This window comes from Oculina patagonica, chromosome 14, assembly GCF_052425735.1.
Source record: "Oculina patagonica isolate OP01 chromosome 14, crgOcupat, whole genome shotgun sequence".
In the NCBI taxonomy this organism is placed as follows: Eukaryota; Metazoa; Cnidaria; class Anthozoa; order Scleractinia; family Oculinidae; genus Oculina; species Oculina patagonica.
Genome location: NC_135771.1, coordinates 2,863,133 through 2,874,165, shown reverse-complemented (window position 1 = coordinate 2,874,165; position 11,033 = coordinate 2,863,133). Strand labels below are relative to the sequence as shown.

General features: G+C 36.8%; 1 protein-coding gene and 1 long non-coding RNA gene across 30 annotated transcripts in view; both read right to left on the bottom strand.

Annotated features, from left to right (window-relative positions):
• The window catches only part of LOC144638400 (uncharacterized), a 1,508-nt gene extending 487 nt beyond the window's left edge, over positions 1-1,021 (bottom strand). Inside the window, exons 1-2 of the long non-coding RNA XR_013567931.1 lie at positions 677-1,021; positions 1-37 (exon numbers count right to left, since the gene is read on the bottom strand). The exon at positions 1-37 is cut by the window's left edge and continues 487 nt beyond it. This is a non-coding gene — a long non-coding RNA (uncharacterized LOC144638400). The remainder of the gene's footprint in view (positions 38-676) is intronic.
• Positions 1-11,033, bottom strand: part of LOC144638103 (cubilin-like) — an 84,449-nt gene that overhangs the window by 69,574 nt on the left and 3,842 nt on the right. For 28 of the 29 annotated variants that reach the window (XM_078497254.1, XM_078497253.1, XM_078497256.1 and 25 more), the window contains exons 5-13: positions 10,715-10,881; positions 9,709-9,756; positions 9,362-9,403; positions 9,108-9,149; positions 6,760-6,910; positions 5,213-5,385; positions 4,006-4,050; positions 3,203-3,247; positions 1,851-2,001 (exon numbers count right to left, since the gene is read on the bottom strand). In XM_078497254.1, the coding sequence (XP_078353380.1) occupies positions 1,851-2,001; positions 3,203-3,247; positions 4,006-4,050; positions 5,213-5,385; positions 6,760-6,910; positions 9,108-9,149; positions 9,362-9,403; positions 9,709-9,756; positions 10,715-10,881 (864 nt within the window). The remainder of the gene's footprint in view (positions 1-1,850; positions 2,002-3,202; positions 3,248-4,005; positions 4,051-5,212; positions 5,386-6,759; positions 6,911-9,107; positions 9,150-9,361; positions 9,404-9,708; positions 9,757-10,714; positions 10,882-11,033) is intronic. The other variant, XM_078497270.1, reaches the window with a different exon arrangement.

Below are 11,033 nucleotides of genomic sequence, written 5' to 3'. Positions count from 1 at the left end.
GTATTTTGGATGTTTTCTGTTGTTTTTTAATTCTGTTCTGTAAACATAATAAAAGAAAGAATCAATTGTTAAAATTGATTGCAACATTGCAACAATTTATTGCAACATAAGTAGTTACTTAAAATTTTCTTTTTTCTGAAACACATCTTTCTACATGTACACTATGCTTCTTAAATCATTTACTAGTTATTATGGTCTACAAAAATGTATATACTCTTTTTTGGTTGCTATTAAACCACCCAGCTTTAAGGTCACTTTAGTGTGTCTTGAGAACACCAGTTTGGACTCTTGATTTATCAGTATTTATTTAGATTTGTATAAATGTGATCAATTGTAGTTCTTTTGTCAGTGGTAAAGCCTGAAATAAGTTTGTTTCTATCCATATTTTACAATCACTTGTTTATAATTATTTACTGCTGCTTTGCACACCATTATTAAGATCAATGTTGAAATCTGACCTAGTAGTATACGAAAACGTTCTGTTGACAGAAGGGATCGCGAATGAAGCTCTCTCAATGCTTAGTAATCTATAAATTCCAGCAAATTAAATATAACAACATCTAGCAGATATTTAGCCTTTTAAAATCGTTATTTCGATTCCATAAATACTTTGTCCATTATGTTATTCAATAAAGTACATGTACAAGCAAACTGATATAAATTTTTGATCGCTCACCTCAGCAGTTGTGGCAATATATTCTTCTGCACTTCTCCTCTTCAGTTAAAGCTCAGGTTACAATGTCGCCAGTAGTTCAGATCACAAATATATCAATCCTGATGTTTAATTAGCCGTGTTTATATTGCTTTCAATGCTTTATATCCAGTTCAACTTCAGTCTTGAAAGGCAAAGGTCTGCCGAAACAGCACTCGCCAGCTGACTCCAAGCTCGTAAACCACAATTTAGTTCGGTGTGTCGATAAGGTTTTTGTGTACTATGATATCTCAATATGTTTGTAAGTGAGCGCAATTTAAGCTACTAATCTTACTTCGAGTCAAGGCTTCTGGCTGCGAAAAAGTCTCGAATAACAAGATGGCGGAGGAAAACAATCTCAAGCCATATTCTTAGTTACCAATCCCCCTCGGTTCGAATCATCACATCGCCCGTTGTAAACCCAACCAATTTATCGCTTCATAACATAAGGCTCGAGACTAACGTCCTCGCCTAAAAATTGTTAGGCTGCACAGTTTTCAAAGTTAGTCTCGTTTGCTTGACTCTAAATTATAACGCCCGGGAGACACATTTGGTTGCATGAAGCTATGGTTTTGACATTTGGATCCATAGAATTAATTTTTTTGCAAACATAAAGGTTCATAGCAAGTATTAGGCAAAACGTTATAAAATAAACTTAAGGTGGCCCGACCCAGTATTTTTCTAGCGATACTTACCAAATTTAAACCCCTCATACCTGAAGAGCTTAAGGTCAATGACATATCCATTATATCACATAGATTACACATAGAACTGCAATATGATATAATTTTTTTGGAGATCGGCATGAATATCACGTTACAGTGACGTCACACTAGTTTTAGAATCGAATTTTAGTCCGTAAACGCATTTTCTCTCGAGATCCTTCACACTACGTATACCTTGGGTATTTGCCTTTAGCTCTGCGGAGTTCTATCGAAATCTACAAGAGGAATTTTAAAAAAATCTTGGAATCTCTGTTAAGATGGTATAATTTATGCTTAAAATAACGATAAGACGACGAGCATCCTCGTTCCTTTTATATGGAACTCCCCCTTTCTTTTGGTGTTTACTTTTCCCCTGTGAGCGATCAGTTGTCAGCTAATTATTCTTTCTATGCCGCAAAAAATTTCAACACGAAAGCGTAATTGTTGTTACTTACCCGCAGTCGTCCACTTTAAAAACGTCGAAATAAATTCTCAACGCTTTGCCGTATGGAATGCGGATCCAATACGAACAGTCCATGTTATTCGGGTAGTTGTTTGGCCATCCGGGACTATTGAGTTGGTTGCCTTGCACAGATCCACATCCGCCTATTTATTAAAAATAATTAAAGGAGAGGTTCACTCCAGAATGGTCATTTATTTTCTTTACGCCAATAACAAGTTTACACAAAGATTGTTTTTCGCAAAAATTTCAGCCCCCACGTGCGCTATAACCCTACGAAATCTTTCCCAAAACTCGACAACTGAACGCCGCCATCTTGGAGCTGGTAATGTATGCGTGACGTCAAAGAGCTCAGCCTGAAGTTTGAAGGGGAAATTTTAATAGTCGAAACTCCTTGTTTTTTTGTATTTTTGGAGCTCTATTTGAGCAAAATGGTGCTGCACAAAGAGGCATTTTGTCAAACAAAAGCCACTACGAAGAAACAAGGAGTTTTGAGTATTTAAATTTTCCCGCCAAACTTCAGGCTGAGCTCTTTGACGTTACGCGTACATTACCAGCTCCAAGATGGCGGCGTCCAGTTGTCGAGTTTTGGATAAGATTTCGTAGGGTTATAGCGCACGTTGGGGGCTAAAATTTTGGTGAATAACATATCTTTGAATAAAGTTTTTATTGGCGTAAAGAAAATAAATGGCCATTCTGGAGTGAACTTCTCCTTTAAATTAGAAAAATATTCTAAAAGAGAACTGTTATTATCAGAGTTCACACTCATGACTTTTCAAAATTTCCCATGACCAAAGTTTGACCATTTTCAGAAATTTGCAAACTTTATCTGATAAAAGATCGCCTGATAAAGACTAGCGGTATTGCATTCGAAGCGTCGCGATCAAAATCTCAAAGCGATTCTATCGTGAGACAAACGAATTAACGTTCATTCCTATCTTACACCACGATGAACAATATTCACATCTTTATTGACATTTATCTGACGTTCTGGCATTTTTAAACTTTTCTCTTTGCAAAGAAACACTGTCTAATTTATTTTGTACAATCAACATCATTTTTCATGACTTTCCATGGTCCACCCTTACATTCCAATACTTTCGAGGCCTGGAAAGATACTGATGGAATCCTTACATCTATAGTGCAGGTGCAAGGTTTGTGCGGCCATCAAGAGAGGGATCATTCTCTAGTTTGCGTAGTGCAGGCTTTGCGGCACCTTCGATTGGCACGTTTGTAAATAAAGATTCTTCGTCAAAAGTTACCAGCTAACACTCCTCGTGAGAAGATAATCTTTCTCGTACCGTGGGTCAGTAACTGTGAGTAAGTAAAATAAGTTATACTACTTACCGCTTGGTGGTGCGGTGGTATACCATGGCGGACTGGTTGAGAAGTCTACAAGAATCAAACAGCAGTCTTATTAAACTAAAAAGACAATATCTATACAATCAAATACATAGAGCTGGTATAAGTCGTGCCAAATTAACGTAAGGCAAAGTGTCTTGTTTATCAACTGACGCCAATTCGTAAAACGAAAACAATATGGTTCTCTGCAAAGAAAAAGTACTAGGAGAAACATCAGTTCCTGCGTTTCGTGTCTTTTGGCAAAACGAGAGCGCTACTGGAGGACATTTAGAACTTTCAGAAAGATTCAATATTTACTAATAATAATAATAATAATAATAATAATAATAATAATAATAATAATAATAATAATAACAACAAATAATAATAATAGTAATAAAAATAATAATAATAGTAATATGATAATAAATCCTTTGCATTTTAAATCGCATTTTAAATCGCTCATTCCAATTTTAAACGCTTCTCAGCTTATATTCATTTTCTATTTAACATATTTTGCTTTTCATTTCAACAACTGTATTAGAGAACCTTTTGTTTTGCGCTATAGTTAACTTTTAGAACCTTTTTATCCACATGTTACCTTTTTTTTTAAAATATAATGTGAAATAAAGTTGTTGTATTATTATTATTAAAAATAAATAATAATAATAATAATAATAATAATAATAATAATAATTCACAATACTTCCACGGAGTGGCTCTTCGCTTGTGAAGAACTAAAAATACAATATATTAGGCACCAAATCACTTTTTTGGATATTAATACTAAGCACACATGATCTACTTACTATATGGTCGATAAGTCGTGTATGGTCGCGATGTGCTGACATTTCCTGAAGACAAAAAGGCGGGAAAAAGTGAATCACAGACTCGTTCCCAGTCCCTGCTTATACGTTCTCAAAGGTGATGAAAGACTGGGAAGAAATGAAATGGAGGTTGCGGGGCAGGCTGGGAAGGATGAAGTTAAAGTAGGCACGTCCGGCCTTCCCTTGATGCAATGCGTTCTAGTCAAAACCGTCTCGGGAGCGACTAGGAATGAGTCTGAGTAAATCATGTTAATAACCACAAAAAATGTTAAAATAAACACGTTAGTATCTTGATTTTTCCTTTAATGAGCATGTTTACATAGTACTGTACATCAGTCAATTATGCTGTATGCTTTCATTCTTATATTTAATTATTTGGATGAAACCCTCTGACTGAGTTTCTTACCAATCAAGACGACCTGAACAAGACCTTCATGAAGTACTTTGTTTATTATGATGTACAAGGTGGTTCTAACTTTTACGTCTGTACATGAAACCAGTCAAGTAAAAGCAATTTCATGTGATCCTTTTTATTATTATGCTGTACAAGCAGGGTTGTTCTTGCTTCATAAGCTTGTGAATCAAACCCCATTGAATAACCATTTTATGAAATGATCGTTATGATCGTTATGCCTGACGTTCGATTCCCGTCGGGGACTCAGATTTTTTCTTTGTCCCACGCTCGTGTCATGTTGAATAATTTCTTCACTATTTATCACCGAGCTTGAAATTTACCATCTTTATTATTTACTACACATTTGATGATTTCGACATTGCTGATCCTAGCAGTATGCAGGACGCGTGTCACATATCAACCTAGTAAATGGCCCAGCTCACAACGAGTCTCTCGTAGCTCAGTTGGTTAGAGCGCCCAACCGGTATCTGGGAGGCCATGGGTTCGATTCCCGTCGGGGACTCAGTTTTTTTTCTTTGTCCCACGCTCGTGTCATGTTGAATAATTTCTTCACTATTTATCACAGAGCTTGAAATTTACCATTTTTATTATTTACATGCCTGACTTTGTTGCAAAATTTTGAGAAAAAGTGCGATCAGTCGTTAACAGCAATACTTGCTGTTTGATTTCATGTGTTTGACAAGACATTTTGTTTCATCTGAAAACGTTTCGGGGCAAGTGAATTAAATAAATTTTTTCTGTTAATTGATTTTTGATTTTAATAAGAAACATTACCGTTTGAAAAATCTGAGATATCCAGCTTGTATCCTTGGTCAGTGATAGAGCTATCTGAATGGAAGGTTATTATGGCATACCGTCCAGTTACATGTACAACATGCCCAGATTTATCTCCACAGAATGATCCAAATGTCTGGTTTCTCTCGTTAGTGATCCTCAAATAGTCATAGCTGTGTTGGCAAAAAAAAAATTGGAAGTTAGATTCTAAAGAACTGCTACTGGTTTTAAGACAAGTTTTCAATGGACTGTGTCATGGATTTTAATGGACTGTGTCATGGATTTTAGCTGAGTCATAGGTATGATTTTGTTATAATCATGTATAAATGTAATTGTAAATGTAATTTATATACCCACGCAACACAGAACAGCTTAGGAGCTCGTTAAGACGTGTACGTGCAAGACCGAATTGGAGTTTGGAGTGTTGGCTTTTCCTGTGGAGAAAGGAAAACTGGAGCACCCGGCGAAAAACCCTCGGAGCAGGGCGACAACAAACAACAAACTCAACCTACATATGGCAACGGGCCGGAATCAAACAAGGTCCACATTAGTGGCAGGCGAGTGCTCTCATCAGTGCGCCCAACCCTGCTCCCTACGTCATCGTGGATGACCGTCGACGACATCACGTCGTTGCGGGCATAAAAAGTGGCTTTCCTCTCGTAATAATATACATACAAAAATTTCTGCATGCTCATTGGCTGAGACCACGTCAATTAATCCCAAACCGTGCAGAAAGTTGAAATTGAGTGCAGAAAGTTGAAATTAAATTGATTGACAGGAAAGTCGGAATGCGCGCCAAAACAAAATAGCGGCCATTGTCGGAGTGTTTGAGAGAGCAAAAATCGAGCAAAAACATAACGATTCATGAAACGTTTGACCGATTTAACGAAAGTTATAAGTATATAAACCAAAGTACTAAGAATTGGACGTTTGTACAGCACAAGAGAGGCTATACGAAACTACTGAAAGTTACCAATCGTGGATTTTCTTACGCGACGGCTCGTAAAGAAGAAAGATTACAAGCGGGAATTGAAGTTGGACATTTCAGCCCAAACCAATAATGCATGACAGAGAGATTTAAAATTCCCTAGCGGTATCTGGATTTTACAAAGCCCGGCAACTCCGTTATGTTTAAGAACGAATCGGAAAGGTAAGCCACTGAACGCATTTTGTTTGTCACTTCAAGTGAAATTTTTGTATGTGTATTATTAACAAGTAATCACATGATTTTTCTCGTACAATTTGGGATAAATCAGCACTCGTAAATTTTTTAAAGACTACAAATTGCACGAGCAATTTGGTTAGCAATTTGAAAAATTCACTCGTGCTGATTTATCCAAAATTGCACTCGAAATCATGTGATTAGCTATACAAAACCCTAAGGAACACCAATCTTTAATTCACACCTCTAAGCGAGACGACGAGCATCCTCGTTCCTTTTATATAGGAGTCCCCCTTCCCTGTCAGAAATCAGTTCTCTGCTAACTATTCTGCATATTTTGGACAGACTCTATCAGAAATTTCGTTTCGTTGTTGTGGTTACTTACCCGCAGTCGTCCACTTCAAAAACGTCAAAATAAATTCTCAACGCTTTGCCGTGTGGAATGTGAACCCAATAAGTACAGTCCATGTTATTCGGATAGTAGTTTGGATATCCAGGACTAGTAAGTTGGTTGTTTTGCACATATCCACATCCGCCTATAAAAAATATTATTATTCAACAAAAGGACTGTTAACAGCGTTTATACTCCTTTCAGCTTTTAAAATTCCATGATTTTCATGAACTTTTCTATGACCTAAGTTTGACCATTTTCTTGGACATTTTCGAAAATTATCCTGATTTTGGCACGTGTTTACCTTTTTCTTCGCAATGAAACACTGTCTAATTTATTCTGTAAAATCAACATAATTTTCCATAGCCCACGCTTAAATTACATGACTTTCCAGGCCTGGAAATGAATTTCTAAATTTCCATTACTTTTAAGGTTTTCTATGACCCGTGCAAACCCTGCTTTTCTGTAGTGCCGCAGTTTATAGTAAGAATTAACATGAAATTAAAGAAAATATCGTTTGGTGGCGATGTTGTATATGGTGGATAGGTCGCATTACCTAAAAAATTAAACAGAACGTTAATAAGGAAGTTTAACGTTACAATGAATGAATGGCGACTTATCGTGACACGATGAGTAAATTTGAATTGTTTTTAAGCATTAGAGCGGTTTGCAATTGAGTGTCGTAAAACCAAAACCAAAACCAAAAGCAAAGTAATTACTCTAGCCAATCTCAAAGAACACAGACAATTCAGTGAACCAATCAAAAATCAAAGCAAATGCATGTAGCCGGCACGAAGCGCGGGAATACGTGCGCGCGTGGGTCACGATTGGTTTTGGTTTTACTTCTGATTGGCTGAGAAAGTGGCGCGAGAGTTTTAAACCAATCACTAAGCATAGCAATGCAAAACCAAAGCAAACGCAATTAACTTTCGACACTCAAGTGAAAACTGCACTAAACGTGGAGAATTGTTAAAATAAAAAAATAAAAAATAAATTACTTTATTAAAAGTCAATGTGTTTGCTAATTGTAGACACTGTAAATAAATAAACAAATATTGCAAATCGAACATAAACTTATTAAAAACCCCAACTGGCAGGAGGCTAACCAGTTGGCTGTTTACAAAGCGCTGAGGAGTTGAATTCGGGACGACCAAAGACAAATCCATCTAGTGACAGGAAGGTGGATTTCAACCCGGGGCCTACAGATTACAAGTCCATCGCCCTACCACTAGGCCACGCCAACTCCATTATTTAAGAAATAGAAAACATGTTCCGTGTTTCTATCGAGTTATAGAAACACGAGTGGAAGTTTGGGAGAACGAGAAATGCTGTGGGAACACGAGTCGATAGACGAGTGTTTCCACAGCTTTTTCGAGTTCTCCCAAACTTTCACGAGTGTTTCTATAACTCGATAGAAACACGGAAAACATGTTTTCTATTTCTTTTTAGAAAACAGCACAAAGAAAATAACGCACATCAAAGTAATATTTAGCGCTTTATTTAACATCAAAACGTAGATTCTCTTCACCTCGCGGTTTTACGTCATGAACAGTAATCAACCAATCATAGTACGGGAGTCGATGAACAGAAATAAATCAACTGTTCAACATTTGCTTCAAGGCTAAAATTCACCGTTGTTTGGCCAAACAAAGAAAGAAAACAGGCCCCAAAGTTAACGTAATTATGAGAAATAACTAAGTCGATGGTTTAACTGAAGTCCAGCACTGGAAGGAGTCAAGAATTGTGGTTTTATTCTGTTTTATTTCGCTTCATCGAACTAACCGAATGGTTTGACGACCGACGATCGAGCGACTCGAACCTTGGAGGTGAAAGTGAATTATTTTTCTGTTAAAAGAAGTTTGACTCGGCATTCTGGACGAATATCTTGTCCAGTTGAGGAGCTGTGAATAGTTCTGAAGTGCTGCAAAGCCTAGAATGGAGTGAAGTTGTGCCAATTCATATACTTCTTTGAAAGGTCAGCCGCTTCGATAATTTCTTTCACAGACTATTTTTGAATGTGTAGCGGGCTCTGTAAACATCTTACTCGCTTGTTTTAAAATGTGCAAATATTTGTTTAGTCTTAACCTGGCTTTTGTCAGCTGTGACATTAAAATTTGGCACAATTATAAGTTGTTATTTTTGCATTGCTTATTTTAGCGCCGTGAATATTGATTGCCGTGTCTACGACAACTGTCTGTGTCTCCATCGAGTTATAGAAACACAATTTTTAACCAATCAGCGCACGTATTTACTTTGTGCTATTTTCTAATCATAGATACATTCAATATAAAGATTTTGTGCGGCTATTGAAGTTAGAGTTGAGATGAAATTTAAGAAAATACCGTTTGGTGGTGATGTTGTATATGGCGGGTAGGTCGCATTGCCTAAAGAAAATAAACAGAACGTTAATAAGAAAGTTTAACGTTATAATAAACGAATGCTAACTTTTCGTGACACGAATGAGCATTCAATGAGTAAATTTGAATTGTACTTAAGCACTAAACGTGGAGAAGTGTTTCTTTATACATAGATACATTTAATATGTAGATTTTTGCGGCTTTTTTAGTTAGAGTTGAGATGAAATTAAAGAAAATACCGTTTGGTTGTGATGTTGTATATGGCGGATAGGTCGCATTGCCTAAAAAAATTAACAGAAAGTTAATAAGGAAGTTTAACGTTATAATTAATGATTGACACGAATGTGCGTTCAATGAGTAAATTTAAATTGTACTTAAAGGGAATTTCCACTCTTACGACAACTTGACGTTGAATTGTTTGAAATAATAATTTCAAATTTTACAGGACAAGGGAACTATTAGGTCTTGATAGTCCACGTTGGGAGCTGGTCAATTGTAGGTTCTTATATCCCACAGATGGAGTGGATGACGTATAATGAATATATGAAAGAATATGTGAAAGACATATATGAATGGTATGGCATACCGGGTACCGTTGGGGGATGCGTAGAAGGTGGAGGTTGTGTACCATTCGCTGCAAATGAAAACAAAGACATTCTGGTAATGAACGTTTATTCGTTTGTCTCACGATAGAATCGCTTTGAGATGTTGATCGCGACGTTTCGACTGCAATACTGCTAGTCTTCATCAGGCGATGAGGTCGATTGTTTACGCGTCGCTATTTATGCACGTTGGTTCGCTGTGATTGGTGCATTTCGATCCTCATTATTATTCCGACTAACAGATGGTGTTCCCTCATAGGTCCGCTTTGTAGTTGAACGGCTGTTATGCTTTCTGATCGTAGGTATCCATGCTTCAGGAATTTCAATTCCGCTATCTCTATTGATGTCATTAGAATGGAGTCTTATTTGGATAGCCTCTTTGACCCTGCGTGTGTATCGGTGAGGGTCACGATCGATAAACTTGACTTGATTCCATAAAGGAATATGCCCCGTTTCGTTTGCGTGCTCCGTGCATAAATAGCGACGCGTAAACAATCGACCTCATCGCCTGATGAAGACTAGCAGTATTGCAGTCGAAACGTATCAACATCTCAAAGCGATTCTATCGTGAGACAAACGAATAAACGTTCATTACCTATCTTACACCACGATGAACAATATTCACATCTTTAATGACAAAGACATTCTGTTAAATACACTTTATTTAGCAGTCACATCATATGATTATACGCACACATTAATTTCTCCTTCTCGCTGTTCTTGTTTATTTGTATAAATAAATGAAAATTTAAAGTATTAAACTATTTAAATCCATCTGCTACAAATGCCTATTGGAGATCATGTCACCATGATATTCTAAGATGCTTTCAAGTGTTTCGTTAAAATAAAGGTCAGGTCTGCAAAGTTGTGACTTTTCATAAAAATAGCTTTAAAAGTCCATATATTTTATATGTTTTTTAACTGGATGACAGAAATTAATAGTGGTCAATTTGGAATGGTCAATACCATACGCACTTTAACCGTACTTACAGAAAGCGCTGAAAGTTAACCGGTATCCTTTGTCGCTAAAAGATTCGTCGGAGTGGAACTTTAACACAACGTATTGTCCGGTTACTACGACGTTTAAACCAGATCTAGAGCCACAGTATTTCCCAATTGTCTGATTGTTTTCGTTAGTGATCTCCAGATAGTCCCAGCTGCGAATAAAATAAGCCATAAGAATTTATCAAATCCATTGATTCTTTGACAGAGTCTTCGAACTAATGCCATGAGAAATCTATGCAAACAAGCAAGGAGGATTGATTTGTTGAATAGAGCAGTTTTCAATTTAGTGTCGTAAAACCAAAAC